The sequence below is a fragment of the Pezoporus flaviventris genome, unplaced genomic scaffold (assembly GCF_033815535.1).
Source record: "Pezoporus flaviventris isolate CSIRO_AGI_PZ_B2104156 unplaced genomic scaffold, CSIRO_AGI_Pfla_v1 ptg000029l, whole genome shotgun sequence".
Classification (NCBI taxonomy): Eukaryota; Metazoa; Chordata; class Aves; order Psittaciformes; family Psittacidae; genus Pezoporus; species Pezoporus flaviventris.
This window is the reverse complement of record NW_026892577.1, coordinates 1,175,480-1,199,221: the sequence shown is the minus strand read 5'-3', so window position 1 is coordinate 1,199,221 and position 23,742 is coordinate 1,175,480. Positions and strand designations below refer to the sequence as shown.

The 23,742-nt window shown below is 42.8% G+C and overlaps 2 protein-coding genes across 6 annotated transcripts in view; both read right to left on the bottom strand.

Moving 5' to 3' along the window:
* ATE1 (arginyltransferase 1) overlaps positions 1 to 11,307 on the bottom strand; it is an 85,233-nt gene extending 73,926 nt beyond the window's left edge. For 2 of the 5 annotated variants that reach the window (XM_061458600.1, XM_061458602.1), the window contains exons 1-6: positions 10,570 to 11,307; positions 8,900 to 8,963; positions 7,724 to 7,786; positions 6,899 to 7,002; positions 5,776 to 6,048; positions 331 to 563 (exon numbers count right to left, since the gene is read on the bottom strand). In XM_061458600.1, the coding sequence (XP_061314584.1) occupies positions 331 to 563; positions 5,776 to 6,048; positions 6,899 to 7,002; positions 7,724 to 7,786; positions 8,900 to 8,963; positions 10,570 to 10,657 (825 nt within the window). In that variant the 5' untranslated portion in view covers positions 10,658 to 11,307. Of the gene's footprint in view, positions 1 to 330; positions 564 to 5,775; positions 6,049 to 6,898; positions 7,003 to 7,723; positions 7,787 to 8,899; positions 8,964 to 10,215; positions 10,527 to 10,569 lie in introns of those variants that run through there. The other 3 variants (XM_061458599.1, XM_061458601.1, XM_061458598.1) reach the window with 3 other exon arrangements.
* Positions 11,308 to 11,446: 139 nt separating this feature from the next.
* On the bottom strand, positions 11,447 to 23,460 carry NSMCE4A (NSE4 homolog A, SMC5-SMC6 complex component). The gene is made up of 11 exons (XM_061458603.1): positions 23,095 to 23,460; positions 21,638 to 21,718; positions 20,971 to 21,101; positions 19,695 to 19,843; positions 17,557 to 17,656; positions 15,992 to 16,082; positions 15,003 to 15,097; positions 14,196 to 14,244; positions 13,453 to 13,544; positions 12,803 to 12,894; positions 11,447 to 11,531 (listed from the first exon to the last, which is right to left on the bottom strand). Exons 1-10 carry the CDS (start codon positions 23,363 to 23,365, stop codon positions 12,811 to 12,813), a joined length of 1,143 nt encoding a protein of 380 aa, XP_061314587.1. The 5' UTR covers positions 23,366 to 23,460; the 3' UTR covers positions 11,447 to 11,531; positions 12,803 to 12,810.
* Between the last annotated feature and the right edge of the window lie 282 nt (positions 23,461 to 23,742).

Below are 23,742 nucleotides of genomic sequence, written 5' to 3'. Positions count from 1 at the left end.
CTCATCATTCAACACTCGGTTAACTCAAAGTCTTTCATTTTCAAGTCACACTGTATGAAAGCAATTTGCAAGTTATTTTGGTAACTGTACAGGGCTCTGTTACAACTGACTGCAAGTGCACGAGTACCCTCTTGTGGTTACACAGAGCTCAGCTGCAATATACATATAATATACATATTTATATATATAAAATGCAGTACCATATACAGTTCCAGACTTAAACTATTCTCATTCCATAAAGTCACAGATTCTAAACACCTAAGCATTTTAAAACCTCCTTAACTAGACTTTTCCTTACTCCACCTCCAACACCAGTGAACAAGCTATTACCTCTAATTTGTGTTGTGCATCATCAGGTAAAGAGACAAAAACGAAGTCTTCAATGGTTTTAGGCTGGTTTGTTTTAGATTTAGAGTTTTGCAAGAGGAAAACTTGATCTGCTGCTTGAAGCTGAGATCCTTCCACTGTACACGTCTGGTTCTGAAGGAGTTTCTGCAGTTTTCTTTCTTTACGTATGTCCTTTGCCTTTCGGCATGGGGGCTTGCTCAGGTCAGCCCCTTTCCCTAGAGGGCACAGGCAAAGAATTAAACATCATGTTTTGCAACAAACAAGTAGTTCTTATATAGTCACTGACAAGAAACGGTTAAAATCACCAATAACTGCACACTGTGGTCTGAACACAACGTGGTATTTCACATTTACAACTGCAACCATGCTCAGTGCCAAGCTCAGCTGCAATGATTCTTTCCTAAAGCTGTTTTAATGCAGCAATTTACCATGGAAACACCTCGACCACGATTCCACCCCAGAGCCAAGGATATATTTAACAACTAAAATGAAAGACTTCCTGCTAAGTCTGTCCTTAAATCAATTTGCCACATTCCCCTCTCAGACACAAAGAAAAGCTCCTATTTAATGCATAGTACGATGGTGTACTACATCCAAATACCTATAGGACAAGCCTGAAATACTGAAGGGAAAAAACACAATCACAAAACCTCACAGCTACCTCCAAAACTCAGGTGGCTCCACAACCCGTAAAAGACACACACACACAAAAAGCATTTCTTTTTTGTGACCTGGAATCCTTATTCAGCGTATAGAAATGCTGCCAACACCAGCGCCACTCTCACAGAATCATTAAATGGTTTGGGTTGGATAGAACCTTACAATTATCTAGTTCCATCCTCCTGCCAGTGCAACTAATGTCACATAAAAGAAGATTAAAAGGCTATACAAGCTTCCATCCTTGCTTAAAAAATATATTCAGATTGCCTACTTTTACTAATCAATCCACTTTTATCAATCTACCTCTGTCTTTAACAATCCATAATGTTCTATTTGTGAAACGTTACTTAGAACAGAAGTCAAAGCTAGACACTAAATGGATCACCATGGAAAACAGTACATAGCACCACAACAACTTAGCTTTTAAAGCATAATGAATCCAAACACTTGCACAAACAGAAAGCCAAGTGGTTTATATTCCTCAGCAAAGAGGCCGAATAATTTTATACGTATAATACAAATATAAGATAAAAAGCCAAGATAGGAGAATGCCAGGACTAGAAAAATTCACACAGAATCTTCTTCAATAAATAATAAATGAAAGATGGCTGGTCCTATGCTACCCATTATAAGCACTGAAAAGAAATTACCAAACAAATAATCTACTTACAAGTACTTTCAAGGCCAGGTTGTATGGAGCTTGGAGCAAACTGCTCTAGCAGAAGGTGTCCCTGCCCATGGCAGGGGGTTAAAACTGGATGAGCTTTAAGTTCCCTTCCAACACAAACCAGTCTGAATTCTATGATTCTGCGAAGTATCAATTTCCCCAAACAATATAATTTCAACTCAATACTGATTGTAAATCCATAAATTCAAATTTGAAAAAATTACAAAAAGCAAGACACATCTATCCTAACATTCTCATTCCTACCTAAAACTTGGACATCACTGCACAAAGGGATTTGCTATTCCATGTTGTAACCAACACCCCACCTCACTCCAGAAGCTGTGTAAGAGCTGTATGAATCTGCTGTACCGCTGCAAACAGCGGTGGAAGGACTACTCAATTTTCCAGGAATATCTGCCTCAGCTTAGGAGCTGCTGTTGCAAGTTCCGTATAGAGGAAAGCTGCACACAAAACTGTGCCAGCAGGCAGCTAGTGTAATAAAAAGTAACTCTAATTCTGCATTTCTTATTACTTTTTAGGACAGTAGGAGATGAATTGGAGGCCAAAAAAGAGCTATATATTAAAAGTCTCATGTGAGTGTAAAAAACTTATGCCCATACAGGGAAATAGTGCCATACATCTTGTACAAGACCAAAACTGTAACAAATATGATGACAAAGTGCTGGAGAAGTCTTTAGCCATTAGCTTTCTCCTGAAAGCCATGTACTGGCAAAAGACACTGGCAGCTTTCAAAAGACTTACCTTGTCATTTGGACAAGTACCCTGGACAGTCAGGTGCTTTCATGTGAAGCATTAGGAGGAAACACACTTCCAACTCCCTAGTATTTATAAGAAGTAAAGAAGAATACAAACCAGGACTTAACTACAGCTTATCCTACTTGACTCTTGAACACCTGGAAATTACACAGAAACTGTTTTTTTCCCAGCACTCCTATGAAAGCATAGCTAGATCTTTCTTTCCTTCTCCTCCTTCTTACCAGTAACTTCTGAGCTAAAACTGACATCTTTCTTATCCTCAATCCACTTCAAACCTTCCCATGGACAATGAGAACACTGGTACCTCTCTGCAGACAGGGAACAGTGAGTGCACTGGTATTGTGAAAGCTCACTGATATGGTAAGAGTTACTTCACCTGCAAAGAACTGCAGCCCTCAGAGCCACTGCCTGAATCTTTCCTTAGCAATAGACACATCATAGAAACTGGCAAAATACTTTGTATTGGGATAAATCTTTAAGCATCAGTAAGGATATAAACTATTCTTTTTAATGTGCATACCATACAGAATTTACAGAGCTTGTAAGTGTATTCCTGGGGTAAGCTAGTAGCAAGCTCATAATGGCTCACCCAGACAAGTCCCAGTCTGGTTTCTCCATGAGAGCTGAAATGCTGAGAGCATCTCATGGACTTAGAAAACAAGTCAATACGACTTTGGCACTCTTTAGACAGCCCCATTATCTAGAGTTCTTACCTCTCAGCTAAGGTTTTGGAGTATTTGTTTCATCCATAGAGCTAAACTTATTCACCAGAAAAGGACAAATCCTATGAGGAAATTACAGATCTTATGTGCCCTGTCCACAGGCAAACAAGTCAGAGGAAGAGTTTATTTAAAATACTCATGATACAGTTGAAGAATTAGTATTTCATCTGTATCAGGATCTGTTTCATGTCTCCTATAAGCTGAAAGCTAGCAAGAAAAACTTCTTAAAACAATGAATGTGCATGCAGACATAAGCAAACCTTCTTTTCCATCTGAAACTGTGCAGAAACAGGCCATTATTCCTAGAGGACAATGACCTGTTTTGCTTATAATGGAATAAAAATGCAATTAAACAATATGATTATGGAACAAGTCTACATTTTCCAAGACGAAAACTAAACATCTTTCTACCTGGAAAATTTTAAACTACGTTTGACCTATGACACCATCTACCCTAAAAAAAATACTGAAGATTAATTAAATAAGCTTTCTGATACATTTATTATTCACTTTTATATTTCCTTTTAAACCCCCAGAAAGGAAAAAGCAGAGAGCCTTGAATGACATGGCCTAGTGTGAGGCATCCCTGCCCATGGCAGGGGGGACTGGAACTAGATGGTCTTAAGGTCCTTTCCAACCCAAACCATTCTATGATTCTATGGGTATTTCTCCTCTATAGAAGTAAACCCAAAGAGCACAATGACTCAAGCTTTCTTTATCTGTGTTTCCAGTGTTTAAAGTTTTACCTAATTTTATTTGTCACAGAACTGAAACCCGTATCTCTCACCTTTTTCAAAGAAAAGGCAGGCTTGCACACAGACTCTTTACCCAAGGCTGCCATCTGCTGTCTGTGGCCACTTCGTTTGTTACCCAAATGAAGTTTAGTAAATCAGAGTTTTTCATTAGTTATTTAAAAAATAAGAGTGTCCTGAAAATATGCATGACAAAGAATGGTTTGTGTTGGAAGGCAGCTTAAAACTCATTCAGTTCCAAACCCCTGCCACGGGCAGGGACACCTTCCACTAGAGCAGCTTGCTCCAAGCCCCTGTGTCCAGCCTGGCCTTGGACACTGCCAGGGATGGGGCAGCCACAGCTTCTCTGGGCACCCTGTGCCAGTGCCTCATCAAGCTCCCAGGAAAGAACTTCTGCCTAAAACCTCATCTCAGTCTCCCTTCTTGCAGGTTAAAGCCATTCCCCTTGTCCTGTCTCTACAGGCCCTTGTCCAAAGCCCCTCTCCAGCTTTCCTGTAGCCCCTTTAGGTACTGGAGCTGCTCTCAGGTCTCCCCTTCAGGAGCCTTCTCTTCCCCAGGCTGACCCAGCCCAGCTCTCTCAGCCTGGCTTCAGAGCAGAGCTGCTCCAGCCTTTGCAGCATCTCCATGGCCTCCTCTGGACTCACTCCAACAACTCCAGGTCCCTCTTGTGCTGCTGCCCCAGAGCTGGATTAGGATTGCAGGCAGAGTCTCCCCAGACCACAGCAGAGGGGGAGAACCCCCTTCCTCAACCTGCTGCTCACACTCTGGAGGTGCAGCCCAGCACATGTGGGGGTTCTGGGCTCAAGCACACACTGAAGCTGGGTCATGGGAAGCTTCTCATCAGCCAGCACCCTCAAGTCCTTCTTCTCGGGGCTACTCATATCCTCCAGCAACACTGCTTTTCTAATCTAAAGTTAGCAATACATAAAACAAGGAAAGCTCCTAAACAGATTTTTTTAATCTGTTAAATCTGCTTACCTAGAAAAGGTCATTTTTTTATAGAGGACCAGAAGTATCTCTACTTCTTTGGGTGTTTTAATCAGCAGAAAGCTATACAATTTTCTTTAACCCTACAAAATAACAACACAACAATATACCCTATGTGTTTCCAGTGCCAGTTAGATCTGTGGCAAGTAGTCTGTAAGAGCATAAAAAATATAGTCTTAAAGAAGTTATTCACAAGGGTGTATTTAGGCTGTAAACAATACAAATTGTACTAGAAGAAGACAACCTACAGAAATGAAGAAATGTAAAAACAACACTAAGATGTTTTTCTTGTGTCTTAAACTGATTTCCTACTGCTGTACAAGAGGCAAAGTTATGCCTTAACCTAACTGAGTAACTAGCACTCCTGCAGCCAAAGCTGTATCCAGCTCTTAGTCTTGCACAGTCACGGAATCCAAGTCAGGGAGCTGGACTTGATGATCCTCATGAGTCTCTTTCAATCTGAAATGTTCTATGATTCTATGAACCATTTCTCAAGGTGCATAAAGCCTGAATCACCACATCCTACAGTGGAAAGGAAAAGCTGGATGTACATCTTATTCTGCACACAAAAGTATCCCAAATTGGAAACTGGTCCCAATGTCTGATAAGCTTCAATCACCGCACAGAAAACTATCAGCTGTAGGTATGTATTCTCAATAAATAAATATAATGAAAATTAATGCAACTTTCAGGAAAAACTAAGAAAAGAAGTACCATGCAGCACCTGTCAATTTACACCATAAAATTCCATAACCTGGGAAGAGTATTGGAAATAGAAAGAAATTATTACTGATGTGCTAGGCAAGACTAAACAAAGGACTTCAACAATATGCGAGTCATGACAGTGTATTCCAATTACTACCTGGCTTAGGTGGTGCATGAACACCTTTAGCCGAACGTGATGGTTCTCCAGGGACTGGTGTCCCTTTATCTGCATGTAGCCGAAGAGAATCTGATTCCACCTTGTGCTCATTGCCCTCTTCTTTCTTTTCTCCTGTGTCCTGATCTTCATTCTCCACCCTCTCAGCGTGATCCACACCCAGGGGAGTCAGTTCGGACTGACTGACATGTGATTCACCTTTGTAGGCAAAATCACAGGCGCCCACATCCTCTATGTGAGAATCCATAGGCTCTTCTGTAAGTAATTAACAACTGCATGAGTGAATTTCAATCTGCATGATCACAGCTCACACTTTGCACCATTAATGCTAAACTTTACAACTCTATAGTCAAAACACAGAAAACTTCCTTTACAACCCTGAATTACTATAGAACAGTTTTCTCCGCCAAAATGGGTCATTCAACTAATTTCATGCCATAACTTCAAGCAAACAACAACTAAAAGAAAAAAGAACAAAAAAAGCCCCACATACACACAAGAGGCAAACTATAACGATTCAGAAACAAACACAAGTTCCACCACAACTGAAAATAGGTGGCTTTGGTGTTGGATAAATGGGGTGTGATTGTTGAATCACCTGAAAGAAAAACCCTCCTTTCCCTGCTTGTTCTTCCTTTTCTCTGTCACAGGCAGGGACCCCTTCCACTAGAGCAGCTTGCTCCAAGCCCCTGTGTCCAACCTGGCCTTGAACACTGCCAGGGATGGAGCAGCCACAGCTTCTCTGGGCACCCTGTGCCAGCGCCTCAGCACCCTCACAGGGAAGAGCTTCTGCCTAAGAGCCCATCTCGGTCTCCCCTCAGGCAGGTTAAAGCCATTCCCCTTGGCCTGTCCCTACAGGCCCTTGTCCCAAGCCCCTCTCCAGCTTTCCTGCAGCCCCTTCAGGCACTGGAGCTGCTCTCAGGTCTCCCCTTCAGGAGTCTTCTCTTCTCCAGGCTGACCCAGCCCAGCTCCCTCAGCCTGGCTCCAGAGCAGAGCTGCTCCAGCCCTCGGATCAAGGCATATCAGCCATTTGATCATTCAAGCAGGTACCTGATCTTCTTTTCAACCATCAGTATTCATTTTCAAACATGAAGAATTTCTTTACCTTCACTCACTACTTTCGGAACATCCCCTTTGGAAAGGAACTTCAGCATTTTCTTCAGAACTTTCTTGTGAGATTTGGAGGTCTGAAAATGCAAAGCCTGGCACCTTAAAAGGAAAAGATTACCACCACTGCTTTTGGGAAAGATTATTTCAAGACTAATATAGGTTAAGGAGCCACTTAAAAAATTTACACTATAGACATATTTTCTATTTCTTAAGTTTCATTATATGAAGTGGTCAAATATTTTATCACCACTTTTGAGTTAATAACATTATACTGCATAATATCCTATACACACATAATACCTGTACTGCATAATGTCATTCTTTATGCCATGTTATGCCAAGGTGACCTCAGGCAGTGCATAAAAGCTTTCCTAGGAGGCTAATGCAATAGATTCTTTCACTTATTCATCTTTAGATACAGCATTGATACCAACTACTTACACAGGAAAAGCATATCTAGAATTATTCATACCCTGTTTAACTGACAGCCTCTCTTACTTGGACTACTAAGACAGTGTTTGTAGGATACAGACATTATAATCCACCTGAAACCAGCAAGCAAGACAGCAATCACAGGACTCTTTTGATTGCAACCCAGAAGCAAAAGGCAAGGGTGTACACTTAGCAGGTTGCTTACAGGGAACTATCAGAGAGCCACTGATGGGCCTATGCACAAACCCAACATCACTTATTTCACCTTCAAAGTATCATTACAAGAGATAAACCCTTCAAGTGCTGTTACGTATGTAAAGCAGTAAATACAAACAGTTGAACGTATCTGAAGCAGTCAAATCACAGTAGTAGATTTTGAGCTTCTTACCTTATCGTGTATTGAGGGCAACATGTCTGATTCATGATGGGTTTGTAGACATATTTTCCACTTCTAAAAATAAAAATAAATATGCATCCATTTGTTGTTGCTCATACTACAAAATAAATGTAAGACCAACCTTTTTTTTTTAAAATAATATCAAAATATTACATGATGAGTAACAGAAACCAAGAAGCAAGTTCTTCAGCTTTCTGCTACTGTATTAAAATACTATCTTTCTAAAATATTAGGTGCTAAGAAGAAGCTCTTCCCTGTGAGGGTGCTGAGGCGTTGGCACAGGGTGCCCAGAGAAGCTGTGGCTGCCCCATCCCTGGCAGTGTTCAAGGCCAGGTTGGACACAGGGGTTTGGAGCAACCTGCTCTAGTGGAAGGTGTCCCTGTCTGTGGCAGGGGGTTGGAACTGGGTGAGCTGTAAGGGCCCTTGCAACACAAAGCAGTCTGGGATTCTGTAAGTATTTTCCTGTTCAACCGTGTTACAAAACTTCAAAGAGCACTGCAGAGACAGTTCTACTGCAATTACTAAGAGAAACTAGTCAATTGTTTTCACAGACTGTCGTCGTTTAAGCCCAGTCAGCCAAAGCAGTCTCCCTCTCACTCCCCCCCTTCTTCCCTTCCCCTGCTACCAGAGGGATGGGGAGGAAAATCAAAAGAATATAACTCCAATGGGTTGAGATAAGAGCAGTCCAGTAACTAATGTATAACACAAACCTCTACTGCTACCACCAATGATAATAATGATAAAGGAAAGAACAAGGGAAGACAATGCAACTCACTCACCCACCAGCCCGACCCAGCAGTACACTAACCCTTCTGGGTAACTCCCAGTTACATCCTGCGCATGACGTGCTGTGGTATGGAATAGCTCTTTGGTCAGTTTGGGTCAGGTGTCCTGTCTCGGCTTCCTCTCGGCTTCCCCTCCTCCCTGGCAGAGCATGAGGCTCACAAAGTCCTTGGCCAGACTAAACATGTGAGCAGTAACTAAAAACGTCGGTGTTATCAGCGCTGTTCCCAGGCTGAAAGTCAAAACCACAGCACCGCACCAGCTACTAAGATGGAGAAAAATGACTGCTACTGCTGAACCCAGGACACAGACCTAAGTTTTAAAACTGGATTCTAAACTCTATCTAACCAGTCAACCGGGCTTTGTCTTTTGTTTTAAACTTACCTTCGCCATCCTCTGTCTATGAGATCCTGGTAATCTTGAACTGTCATCGAATGTGCCCACATACCTGCGGTAAATAATACATTCAACACACTTGACTGACCATGGCTATGATTTAAAACACAAGAAGATATACAAAAATATGACTGTAAATCTGAGTGGCTCACGGCGAGTTACAAATAAATGACTTTCAAGGATTGGGCATATTCATGTATGTCATAAATTACTGATTTCAACACACAAAGTGTAAAAACACCAAAACTAAGACCTTGAGATGCAAACCAACTTGCAAATCAAACTGTGGTAAAATACTGGCACAGAGAGGCAGTGGATGTGCCATACCTGGAGACATTCAAGGCCAGCTGGGCAACCTGGTCTAGTTGAAGATGTCCCTGCTCATTGCAGGGGGGGCTGGACCAGATGAGCTTTGAAGGTCCCTTCTAGCCCAGGCTATTCTGATTCTACACTGCTCTGACTGTACATGGTAAAAGTTCACCTCTCTGCCTGCTATCTTTGCCAGAGATACATCAACAAAATAACACAGAATTGCTCCTTAATCTTGTTCTCATCTGTTGGAAACACCGAGCCAGAATTCCTCCGAGCAGCGCTGAAGCTGACGCACACCATTCCCAGGGACCCCCTTGGACAGCAGCTGCCTGGTGGAGCAGAGCTCAGGGAATGTGTGTCACCTCTTCACCCAGGAAAGCACATCACCACTTCCCATCGAGCTGTCCCTAAGCTAAACCTGTCCAGCCACAGATCCAGAGCCATCGAGCCTGGCCAGGCCAACACACTGCGCCCTGGGTTAACCCCGTGGAGATGGAGCCTCCGCCGCCAGTGAAGGGTCAGAAAGGACAGCTGCGCCTCAGGAGTAAAACTGCACCGAGAGAGGGAGAGACCCTAACCACATCCTTACTTAGGGTGCACGTATTATGATCGCAGCAATTAAACAGTTCACGCTCTGCACAGCTTTCCCGTTATTTCTCGTGGTTCACCCTAGCCTGGAGAAGCACTCTGATCGATCCCGACCATGAGGCGAGGTTTCCCGGCGAGCCCATGGCCTCCGCGGCCCCACACCGGCCCGGCCTGGCTCTGCGGGCTGCCCCGGGTACCCCGGCCACCTCGGAGCCCCCACGCCCGGAGCAGGGGGCGGCGGGCGCCGTCGGGGGAAGGACAGTGCTCGCCCCCGGCAGGACGGAGGCTGCTGCACTCCGCCGCTCACAGGCGTCCCTCAGCCCCAGGCTGGAGCAGCTCCGTGGCCTCCAGCTACCTCCGGTAGCGTCCCGGCCCTCACAGCCCGCCCGGCCCGCGGGCCGCACCGTGGGAGAGGTTGCCGGTCTCGTTCTTGCAGTAGCCGCAGCGGTAGCCATCCTCTCCGCCGAAGTACTCGACGATGCTCGGAGAGCCGCCGGCCGCCGCCATCTCCGCGGTGAGCCCCTGGCCGTGCCCCGCCGCCCGGCTCAGGACAGCGCCCTGCCCGCCGCCATACACCGCACCCCGGGCCACCCGGAAACAGCCGCCGCCGCCATCTTTGCTACGGGCAGCGCACGGGGAGCGCCCACAGGAAATGGCGGACCCGCCATCTTTAGTGAGGGCGGCGGCGCTGCCCCTTCACAGGAGACCGGTGTCTCAGTCCCATCCCGTCCCATCCCATCCCGCCGCCTCCTGCTTACCGGCGGAGACCTTCCCCTGCTCCGACGCGCAGTAACCGCAGCGGTAGCCCTCCTTCCAGCCCTTGTACTCCACCACGGCGACAGGCATGGCGTACGGCGGCCCGGCTCGCCTCGCCTCAGCGGCCCTGCCCGCAGCGCCCCGCCGGGGCGAAGCGAGGTGGAGGCGGCCCTCGGAGGAGGCCTGGCCCCGTTTGCTGGAGCTGCTCTAAAAGAGCTCCGCGTTCTGGTGTAGAGCAGAGATGATGGAACTGTGCTTTCACACACCCTCTGGGCCTGCCCACGTTATCACCCCCAGAAACACGCTCTGACAGCATCGGCAGGACCTCCTACCCCAGCTGCTTGATCAGAACCCTGCCTGATGATAAAGGAAAAAGTCCTAAAAACTCCAGACAGTGCTCCTCCAAAGAGGATTTTCTGGAGATGGAGCTAAACATTATTTATTTTGTATTAAAAAAATAATATAATGGCCACATACAGCTGTCCTGCCTTAGTTACAAAACCAGATACACCTGATGTCTTTTTAACTAAGTCCAAGGAAGGAAGACTTTTTATGTGCCACTGAGATCAGACTTGCAAACTCAAACCTTGGTTTTCAGAGGACTAGGATCAGAAAGACATCATCAGTTTCTCCTGCAGCACCCAACCTCACCTAGGTAACAGGATTATCGCAGCAGAGATGGTTAACCATGTAAATTCCACCTGCAGGCCGGTACTGGGGAGAGGCGAGGGATGTATGAAGGGGGATAGCATTTCATTTTTACTTAGAAGCATCTGTAAACTTTATGTAAAGTAGCAAACTAAGCCATAATAAACAGACAGTATATGGTAATAACCCCGTGACAGGTAGAAACAAACCAGCGCATAGGAAGTGTCAAGATGTTCTAATAGAAATAATTTTACAACATATATACATATAAAACACTTTCTGAATGAAATGCTTTAAAATATTTTCTGTAAGGCACCTAGGGGGAAAGAAAGGAAAAAAAAAAAGAGAAAAGCCAGTTAAGACAACATGCATTAAGATTTGGAACTTGGCAAACAACTGTGACAATAAAAAAATTCAGTGCTATGGCTGAATGGATTTTAGAGGGAACCTGATGGTGTTCCCTTCTTTTTTTCCCCACAAGTCCCTCACACTAATCTATTAACAACATCACCTGTCAACAGGTTAAAAGAAAAGGTACAAAAATTAAGCTATGATTCTTCACAGCACTGCATTCCGAGTATAAAGCTACAAAAAATAACTCAAAAATAGCTACAAAAATAACTGACTGACACATGTAAAAATAGAATCATAGAATAGTTAGGGTTAGAAAGGACCTTAAGAATCATCCAGTTCCAACCCCCTGCCATTGGCAGGGACACCTCACACTAAACCAAGGCTCTGTCCAACCTGGCCTTGAAAACTGCCAGGGATGGAGCATTTACAACCTCCCTGGGCAACCCATTCCAGTGCCTCACCACCCTCACAGGAAAGAACTTCTTTATATCCAATCTAACCTTCCCCTGTTTAAGTTTTAACCCATTACCCCTTGTCCTATCACTACAGTCCCTAATGAAGAGTCCCTCCCCAGCATTCTTGAGGGCCCCCTTCAGACACTGGAAGGCTGCTATGAGGTCTCCACGCAGCCTTCTCTTCTCCAGGCTGAACAGCCCCAACTTCCTCAACCTGTCTTCATACAGGAGGTGCTCCAGCCCCCTGAGCATCCTCGTGGCCTCCTCTGGACTTGTTCCAACAGTTCCATGTCTTTTTTATGTTGAGGACACCAGAACTGCACACAATGCTCCAGGTGAGGTCTCCCGAGAGCAGAGTAGAGGGGCAGGATCACCTCCTTCGACCTGCTGGTCACACTCCTTTTGATGCAGCCCAGGATACGGTTGCTTTCTGGGCTGCGAGCCCACACTGAAGCCGGCTCATGTTCATTTTCTCATTGATCAACACCCCCAAGTCCTTCCCCGCAGGGCTGCTCTGAATCTCTTCTCTAAATAAAGGGTTTTTTTCATTTAACTACTGCATAGAAGATCAGATTACTTTGTTCCATTAAGACGTCAACAATGTTCAGATGTTACGAAGTTGCCCTGCTCACAGTTTTTCTACATTTATAAGTCACAGGTAGTTTCCCTGCAGTTCTTCAACATGCATAAGGAACTCATTCACTGTATCCTTTTTTATTTAGTTTGATTTACTAAAAAAAAATAAGTATCCTTATTTAATTTGATTAAAATAACTTACCTGAAGAATTAATCTGTCTCCATTTCATCTTCATTGCTATGATAAGGAGGGCTAATCATCGGTTCTGTTATTTCAAATGTTTCTACAATCTCCTGGTTAGAAATGACAAAAGCATGTAAGTTACAAGAACTGAATTATTTCCATTTCGTTGAAGTTACCATCATGTAAGTAATAAAGTTTCTCATACTGAAGCACTACTTCAAATTACTAAGTATATTTGAGTAAGGGACAAAGGAAAGGAGTTGTACGTGCTAAAAACTACTTTTTGTTTAAGATCTAGTACAAACAGCAAGCAGTGAGGAAACTGAACACAGAACTCCTCTAAAAGCAACTATCATTCAGGAAGGGAAGAAACAGATGCTATTTATGCAGTCCTTATACAAAACAGTAAAAGCAAGTCACTGCACAACTTAAAAGCACTTAAACTGGGCAGGCTTCAAGGATCAAAGATGAAATTGCTATCCCAGTTCTCAGTGTTCTTGCAGTTAAAAGCATTCACTAGATTTGTGATTGTTCTGGAATCCATAAAGTTAAATGCAGTGATAATACAGGAACTCCTGTCCTCATTAGAGTATGTAACAATGCAGTACATATAGTCCTACACTTAACAACAAAAAATAATCAGAAGTATCGAGAGCTATCTATTATACCTTCCAGTCTTTATAGTTCAGAGACAAGACAACCTGGTTCCTCGCTCCAGCACTATGGCCATCCTCCCTTTCCTCGTTGTCTTCTGAAGGCTCTGTGCAAAATACAGCATTTCCAGAGTCTTTATACTCATAAAGTCAGCCTCCTCCAGGAGTGCAAAAGCTTCACAAAAAGCAAATCAATGATACATGCTGCATGAAGATAGTCTCCAGCAATAGCCTGTATCACACACTCCTGAAGAAATTTCTTTAGTCTTAACTCCTAAAAATTGAGGAACTAACATTTCAGTCACAGAAGGTCCTAAGTATTTCAGCCTTTCCAAAATCCCACCAGTTGTAATCCCACTGATATCCCATGAGAATGAAAGCTGAAGACCTCCTACATAGGATAGCATTTCCCTTACAACTGTTCTGAAGATGCAGCACTTCCCCAATACAGGTAAAGGAGACTTCTTGCATCTAAAAATCTGTTTTCTCAGCAAAACCTAACAATGTTCGTTTATGTATTAGTGAAAATATCACTTTGAAATAAAGGGTTATTCCCTTTCCTTTTATTAAACAGACTCAATACTTTTGGTTCCTCTCATAAATCTCTTTATGCCTTCAATTGCACTCACTGGATATCCCCAAATCTCTACTCTTGCAGCTAAAAATACACCTGAAACTTCGTGAACACGCAAGATGTAGCTACTTTTCAATAAGAAAATAAAACCCCAATAATTAAGTCTTTTAAAGCTGGATTTTACCTATTATTGGCAATTTATCGTCATCCAGCTTTATTCTTGCAAAACCATCCTGAAAAGACAGGATTTAAAGTTTCATAAGTTAGACATGATTAAGGTAATGCACTGAGATTTCACATTTTAATATATTACATCATAAACAAGTACATGTATTGATACAGTCTTAACTGGCATACCAAATAAGAATAGTTTAAACACAGCATTCACTCATTCACAAAGAATGCAGCTGATATAGGACAACTGGTAACCTGGATTAGAAAAATAATCTGTTTTATTAAAAATCATTATTCATTAAATATACTGGACTGAACCCTCCATGATCACATCACTTTTCACTATAAACCCAAATTTAGACAAATATATTTGTAAGTTTTTCTGTTTTCCCAAATTCATGTTATTTGACTAAGTATGAAGTGCAAATCTACAGATTCGAAAGGTATATTAAACACTGCACTAACATACTTTCCTTCAGCCTCAATAACACTTCTATACTCCCTGACTACTCTTCTAAAATCTAACATAACGTGAGGCAGAATCCCTTTTTGAGATGTGCATAACAGCAAAAGTTTCGTTACTGTTTTGTTGGTAAATTAACTATAATAGAAAAATCTAATAAAAAATATTACACTGTCAACTCTGGTTTCTTTTTTATTCAATTCCTAAAATATCACAGACTGTTTGTAGAAAACAAATCAGGATTCCTAATATTTAAATCCTAATCTGTCAGTCTTGAAGCCATAAAAACAAAAATCATCTTTCTAGTTAACTCCAATATCCAAAATAAGATTTCAAGAACATGTCATGCCTTACCCTTATAATGAAGGACACATGAAAGATGTTTTCCACAGTGCGTGCAAAGGAGTTGGGATCAATCACAAGATCAAAGAAGGAAATAGGTGTACTAGCTGGACATGGAAAAAAGGGGTTGTTAAAAAACCAAACAGGCGGTACACAGACCTAATACATGCAAACATAAAGTCAGGGCTCCTTTTAAAAGCTGATTGACTGTTTATGTCCATTTAGTTACAAAGCTGAATTCTCAGTTGCCTGAAGAAAGAAACAGTTCCTAGAGATTATTATTTTCTTCCATCTTTTGCCACACACATACACATACACATACTTGGTAACTATTTGATCCCCTCTGAAAAACGGCATGTTGTAGTAAGAGAGAGAGGATAGGGTTTCAATTTACTTTGCAGCAAACAGCAGTCAATTAGTGTTCATAAAAATAGTCTGTATCCTTCAACATGAAGATTTCATAGAATCCTGGAAGAACCGTAAAATGCCAGGCTGGTTTGGGTTGGAAAGAACCTTAAAGCTCATCCAGTTCCAGCCCCTGCCACGGGCAGGGACCCCTTCCACTAGAGCAGCTTGCTCCAAGCCCCTGTGTCCAACCTGGCCTTGAACACTGCCAGGGATGGGGCAGCCACAGCTTCTCTGGGCACCCTGTGCCAGTGCCTCAGCACCCTCACAGGGAAGAGCTTCTGCCTAAGAGCTCATCTCAGTCTCCCCTCTGGCAGGTTAAAGCCATTCCCCTTGGCCTGTCCCTACAGGCCCTTGTCCAAAGCCCCTCTCCAGATTTCTTGTAGGTATATACCTTTAGGTATTGGAGCTGCTCTAAGGTCTCCCCAGGGTCTTCTCTAAGCTGAACAAGCCCAGCCCTCTCAACCTGTCTGAGAGTTTTCTACTTGCAAACTCCAACTGATTTTGTTGTTATAGTCTAATCACTCTTAACTGTAGATTAAGAGCGTTCATCTTCTTATATTAATGCTTTAAAAGCTTACTGGAATCATACTTACGATCATTTTGAAAATGAGTCTGCAATAATCCCAAGATCCTCTCTACTTCTTTTTCTGTAGCTTCCTGGTGAGACTCCTCCATTTTTTTTAACTGGAAAAAAAGAAACACAGTGTCACCTCAAATAACCCCTGTAGCAAGACAAGAAGATGAAAAGGGCTTTTTATGAACACCTAACTTAAAAGGTGTATTTTTCTCTCTATGCCACTTATGCAGAGTCACAGACACACGTATGAAACGTAAGACAACTTACACAGTGGCTTAGGAACCAATTCCCATCTTACAGAATCAACCTGAAAGGCTGTAGTTTGTATGTTTTCAGCCTATTTACAGGGCTACGTTTACTTTCCAATTATAACTTTCCAAGTTACGCCTAATGGCACAGAGTCTGTGAGTTTATTGTAGAAGTTCATTTATAAGTGCAGAATAGCAATTCATTAAAAGAAAGAAAAGTTAAAGATCTTTTCAGAAAAGCATCTAAGTTTACATGTAAGAAAAGTGAAGTTTAACATAGTCAAAGGACACGACTGTGATTTCAGATTTGCTCATGAGCTGTATAGCAGGGGACTCCAAAGCACCCTCCAAGGACTGTAACCTGCACAGTACCAAATACGCTTCTCAAGCGGTCCTCAGCAACCTGTTTGCTGTTCCTGTTAGTTAACAATTTCCCTTTGACCACCCTGCAAGCTACAGAAACTTCTACACATACATATATATAAATCTGTGTTAGATATAGTTAAATCCCCAGCTCCTCTTCTTCCCAGTACAAACTGTATCAGAATATTTGCTATCACTATTTGGATTATTCTGAAGTAGGCTGCATTTAGAAAGCCATACTCAACATTTTCACTATGAGGGTGCCCAGAAAAGCTGGGGCTGCCCCATCTCTGGCAGTGTTCAAGGCTAGTTTGGACAGGGCTTGGAGCAACCTGCTGCAACAGAAAGTGTCCCTGCTTGTGGCTGGGGGTTGGAACTGGATAAGCACTGAGGTCCCTTCCAACCCAAACCAGTCTGCGATTCTATGACGTTGCCTCTACATACTGGCATTATCAGCCAGAGGCTCCCTGTATCAACATGGTTAATTCTTTCAAAGGAAGCCTCCCTGGAAGTATTCTCAGACTTCGGCCTTTCTGCCAGAGTACAACAGAAGGAATGGGAAAACAGCAGAGAAAATAGTGATTAAAGGAGTCAATTAGTCTGTTGTTACGTGCATTTCTGTGCAAATGAAGTAGACTGTTAGATGCTTTTTTAACTAAAAGTTGAAAATGCACTAATATAGAGAAGTTTCATTTCCTTTCAAAGCAACAAGCATCAGAGCAAATAAAGTAATTTGAACTTGTAAAAACAGGCTGTAAATCCTACTTCCTTCCACTCAGTGAAATACTGCAGTCCACACAAAACAAATTGAGAATCCTAATAATGAAGTCTGAATTCTTTAGTCTGAATCCTTTAGCACTATACAGTTCCTAACAACAAACCCCAAACCATCATGAACTAGAAAGATTTACAAGTCAGTTGTAATAACTGTGCCATAAGAAATCATCAATAAAGATAACAGTTCACAAACCTGAGCAGGCATTGCCCTTTTTTCTTCTGTTCCTGTAGTCTTTTTCTGCCTCTCAATCCGCTGCCTTGGTACAGGAGGATCAGACTTGAAAGATCCCAACCTAACCAAGATAAAAAGAACATATATGGAAATATATGATATGCTAAGAAATCCACAAAGTGAGTAACTGATCTGCTGAAAAAGATGCAAAGTAATGACTGATGTCTAAAAATAAAGCCTCAGCACACGCAGATTTCTGTAAACAGCCATCCCCTAAGGTTGTTCCCAATATATGTTGGCAGCCTCATAGCAGAGTTAACAACAGATGCATAAAATTTGGTGCAATTATTCCAACTTTAACAGAAAATTTTAAATCTCCTTTTCTGAAAACTGAGTAAGAAATTAACTTCCTACGCTCTTCTATCTCCATTTGAATTTATTACTGACTTTCCTGTCTGAAAACTCTCTCCATACAGTATTTATCTCTTTTTTATCTATTGTTTAGTTTCTGTAAGTTCAGGTTTACAATTTTTTCATATATAGTCTATCATAATAACATTCAGTACACTAAGAAGAGACCCAACATTTCTCATTAAACAATGCAATATAGGTGCTAGATTTCAGCACTTTCTTGAAGTGCTTGCCTCTCTCCATTGACTATATAAGGAACTTAGGCTCCTTACTTTGGGTGCCTTGAATCTCCATCAAGCTAGATGCCTAAAGGAGAGAGTGTGAACTGAGATTCAATTCAAGTTAGTTCAGCAGGTACCCAAATATTTTACAGCACTTAGAATCATAGAATAGTTTGGCTTGGAAAGGACCTTAAGATCATCTAGTTCCAACCCCCTTGCCATGGGCAGGGACACCTCACACTAAACCATGGCACCCAAGGCTCTGTCCAACCTGGCCTTGAACACTGCCAGGGATGGAGCATTCACAACTTCCCTTGGCAACCCATTCCAGTGCCTCACCACCCTCACAGAAAAGAACTTCTTCCTTATATCTAACCTGAACTTCCCCTCTTCAAGTTTGAGCCCATCAAGAATAGAGTCAGAAACTAGCAGTTCTTTTCCTAAACTGAGAACTACACTTTATTATATTAATACTTTGTATTCACACATCCTCCATTAAAAGGAGATGTGTGTAAAAAGAAGTCCATCACTACTTAATTCAAAATTGTAATTAATGAGAAAACAGTCTTTCTTGCAGCCAGTTTTGTCTTAAAATAGTAAAAAGGTTTTGAAAACACTTATCTTTTAGAGTTTGAACGTGCAAAGCCAAGTTGGAATCATCTTAATTAGCCATCCACCATTAAATATCAGATATTGTATGATCAAATTAGTAGATTCAACAGCCTTCTTACAGTGAGACTTATTGGGTGGTGGAACAAGTGTGAAAGCATAGACAACTAAGTAATACTCTCTCAACTCTACTGCTGATATTTAATTCAACTAGATCCTGCTATGGCTGTCTTTATGAGAGATTTAAATTGGAGAGCTGTCTATAAGCCAGGTGACTAAGGGTCACTTGACAGCAGCTAAAAAGGCCCCTACCAATGGGTTGCTTACGCAAAACGAGAGATGATGCTGATTGTACACAGGCCACTTGCCAGTAATCAGGTGATTTCTTCTGAAGGCAGAGACAGAATGCAAGATTCTAAAAGACAACCCATTAACACAGATATACAAGAAGAACTGTTGGTCTCTTCTTGAGAACAGAATCATCAAGATACAGACCCTGAGGGACTGACCTTCCAAAACTATATAGGGTGGGGGGAAAAGGCTTCCTGTATTCATGATTCTGGCTGCAACTTGTACGGCAAGAGAAAGATGAGGGAAGAGTCAGCTTTTGAAAGAAAGACAATCGCTTCTACTGGGTTTGGTCTGAAGCACGTAAATAAAGAATATCTTGTTTTCTCTACTAGATACAAGTGATGCTATTTTGTAGCCAAGACAAATCAAAATCAGAAAAAGAAACATTACGAAAGATTTTGGAGACAAAGAGCTCACCATACCATAAGAACAAAGAGCACACGAGTTCTTATTGATACTCTGTGACCCAAGATTAAACTCTACTCAAGCCCAGGGCATTAATGATAAGAATCAATTAAGGCCATTGACTTGTGCTGCAGTTTATACTATTTACTTAAATAAACTTACATGTAGTGAAAAGAAGGTGCTCTTCTGAAGTACTTTTCTGTTTCTTCTCCCAGTTTATGCCAGGCATCACTAGGCAAATAGCCTGAAATGCTCTCAGAATCATTATCATTTTCTTCTGCTTCTATGCGATTTATACCCATGAAAGTTAACTAGAAGATAAAAAAAACCTGCAATGAAAATTCACTTAGAGAAAGATCAGCAAATACTTTAATGGTGAAATACTGTATCACAGTGTTTTGTTTTGCTAGATTAATACTTAATACCACTGCACAAGAACCTCGACTTCCCTGCAGATACTGTGAAAACAGAAAAACACTCACATACACACTTGTATTCACAGCAAGCATTGGAAAAAAAGAGCTATAGGTAAATAAAACTGCCTATGCTCCAACAGAACTTCAATGAAACGACCATGTAGGATAGTAGGTGTTCCTGCCCATGGCAGGCCATTGGAACTAGATGAGCTTTAAGGTCCCTTCCAACCCAAACCATTCCAGGACTACTTAAATTGCACTATAAAGCTAAGGCGTCTCACAGTTTCTTAACACCACACACATCCAGGAAGCTTAGCTCCTCAACATCATAAAACAGCTTATTTGACTCAACCTTACAGCCAGCAGCCAGACTTCCCCAGAAAAAAACACTTCAAAACAATTTAACTTGATGGGCTTATTTTATATTGCAGAGTTCTACACTTGACCAAAGACTCACACTCCTCATTAATCTGCTGTAACACAAGAAGAAATTTTCAGGGAGGGGAGGAAGGAAAAACCCAAATTCTTCTTCAAAGCTATTCTAAAGTGACTCTTCCACCCAGTCACAGTACAAAGAGGCAAACATGTCAAGTCTAAAAGAATGCAAGTAATCTAAAGTCCCATGTCATGTCAGTGACGTGGGGCATTAAGAACTCCTAAAACATGTAAACCAGTGGAGAGAATAAAGTAATTACTCAGCGCTACTGAAGCTACAAAACAGTGAGCATAAAGGAAGTGTACAAGGCTACCATAAGAACACAAACCAAAGTGTGATGAAGGAGTTCCAATGCACCAAAGGGAGGGGATGTCTGCATTTTAAGTTATATTTTCCCCTCTGCATACTGGAAATACTCAATACATAGTTTAGAACAATTACCAACACTAAACAGAAAGTTAATCAAAGAAATTCACAGGAAGAGTTAAATTCCATCAGAACTGTCCTGTACTGCCTGAAAACTTGCTCTAAAACAAACAGGGCAAACCCCTAGCAAAACTGTTGGCAAATTCAGTCTAGAACTTACCAAGTCTTCTGCAAATACTAGTGAATCAAATGTTGTCATTTCACAGTGCAACTCATTGGCCTTCTCCTTTCCTAGATTTGATGCCAAGACAAGAAACTGGGCATCAAGGGCAGCCTCTCGTGCACTGGAAACTGTTACAGGAAAGATTTTATGTTAATAAGATGAAATTGTCAAAAAAAACAACATGAAAATTTAGCATACAGACTATCTTAGGTATAAAGCCTTATAAATCATTTTATTGCAATGACCTCTAACACCTGTACTTACATAATCCTTATAATAGTATCTGCATCAAAAAATAAGAAAAAAGGAAAAGGAGAGGATGACAATGCCAAAGGCAAGCACGGAAAAATAACACAGCACCCCAAAGAATAAAATGCCTTCTTTATTGAGATGGTTTCTATCTAAGTGAAATGAAACCCACTAACTGATACCTTCTTTATCTACTGCTTATGTATACTGCTCTGCAGTGTCAAGATAAAGCAGTGAGAACTTCCAAGCACAAAAAACACTAAATTAATATTAGTTTTCTCATATCAACATATTCGAGTAATTCCTCTTCAACTACACATTCTCCTTCCCTTTTTTGTTTCTAAGGCACCATCGCCTCACACTTGGCCAACTGTCAAGCAAAGGCCTCTAACAAGGACCACAGAATTTGTTTTACCTCCACTAAACAGTTTATTGGCTTCTTCCAAAGCTTCTGTCAGCCTGTTGCTTTTTGAACTCAGCATATCCTCACGATTTTCTGGGGGACAAACAAATGAAATCTTATGTTACTTAAATATAGAAGCATCGAGAAATACAGATTTACACCTTAATCAGAACTGGCTGGGTCACACACATAAAAATACAGAATATAGTTATAGTACATTAATTGCAAGATTACGTAGGCTCCGTTTTTATTAATGTGTATGCATTAACTCAGTTTGAAGTAATTTTTCATTTCCTTCAATGGTGTGAGATCTATACTGGATCTATACAGTATAGATATCTATAGATAGATATCTATATAGATAGATATCTATATAGATACATCCTATATGGATGTATCTATACATACATAGGATGGTGAGGCGCTGGCACAGGGTGCCCAGAGAAGCTGTGGCTGCCCCATCCCTGGCAGTGTTCAAGGCCAGGTTTGGACACAGGGGCTTGCAGAAAGCTGCTCTAGTGGAAGGTGTCCCTGCCAGTGGCAGGGGGCTGGAACTGGATGAGCTTTAAGGTCCCTTCCAACCCAAACCTGCCTGGGATTCTATGAATTTATGCTAGCAGATCCCTCATGGTTCCAGTAAAACACCTGTATCTGCGTCAAGGCTGCTACCAGCTACCATGTTACTCATCTTACCTTTAGGTTACTAAGGATTTTCAAGGAACAAACAAACAAAACCCCCCAAATGAATGCTTGATGACTTCTGAAAATCACCATGCCAAACACAGTCAGTTGTATATCACAGTCTATGTACGATTTAACACGGCTTCAGAGGTCCAGTTCTAAACAGCTACTCACAACGCTGCTTTTAAAGACTTACACCATCTCAGTGACCTGACATACCGCTGCTGGTTTCTGCATAAACACAGCCCGGATAATCCATGAACTGCATTGTATTCCCTTGTAAAACACCACCACACATTTACTGAGCATGCAGAAAACACCAGCACCACACAATGCTAAATGCAGCACGGCATACTCCAACAACCATGATGTTTCTATGGGAAAACCATCACACTCCAACGACACAGATGGGAAGTGCTGTCACGTCTATCTAGAGAGCTGCTGAAAATCCCACAGCACTTTCGGAAAGCCCACGAACAACTTTCAAGGCCGGGCAGATAACTTGCACCCAAATTAAAGCTCAAACACCATTAAGACAAAATTAAAGGCTCTGCGTTTAGCTCCAGGTCTAAAGCTGACAGTTTGGCCCGCCGCATCAATGCGGTTGGGGCGGGTAAATCCCTCATACCCTTGCTATCCCAGGGCATGTAAACGCTTCCAGGGAGGCAAGATGTGGATCCAACCGCAGGCCCATCGTTTCAGCAGCCCGAGGAACCCGGTGTTCCAGGGGAGCGTTACGGGCTCCTCACACCGTGAGGCCGGGCTCCGGCCGCCGCTCCCGGGCTTACGCTGCACGCTGTAGATGAGCTCCCGGTACTGGTTCCGGATGATCCTCCTGCTCTGCTCATCGCCCTCGCCGCCCTCCAGCCGCTGCGGCTGCTCGTCCTCCGCACCCGCCTCTTCCATGTCTCTGTCGGCGGAGCCCGGCGAGAGCCCCTGCAGCCGCCGCTGAGGCACGGCGCCGTTCCGCGAGGTGGACGGCAGCGAGGCGCGGCCGCGCTCCGAGCTCGAACTCCCCGAGGAAGAGGTGACCCCATCGCTGCTGCTCGACCCCGACATCGCTGCGCGGCGCCGCAGGCCCTCAGCCGCCGCCGGCCCAGCACCGCCGAGCGCGCCAAGGCCGCGGAGACGCCGCTACCGGGCGCGACGGTGGCCCGGGAGGGTCAAACAGCAGCGGGAGGTGGGGCCAAGGCCTCCGCAGGCTGTGGGCATGGCGGGCGCCAGCCCCACTCTGAGGTAATGAGAGGGAATGCAGCAGGCGGGGCCGCGCCGGTCCTTGTTCCTGAGCTTTGTCTTTGTCTCGGTCAAAAATAAACGGCGCCTGAGCTGTTTGGAATAAATGCCCGAGACATCCGCTCACGCGGGCCGAGATGGGGCTTGTTACTCCTTGGATTAAGCGACTTTTCTGCTTCTAGAAGCTTGAGCAGGAAAGCCCT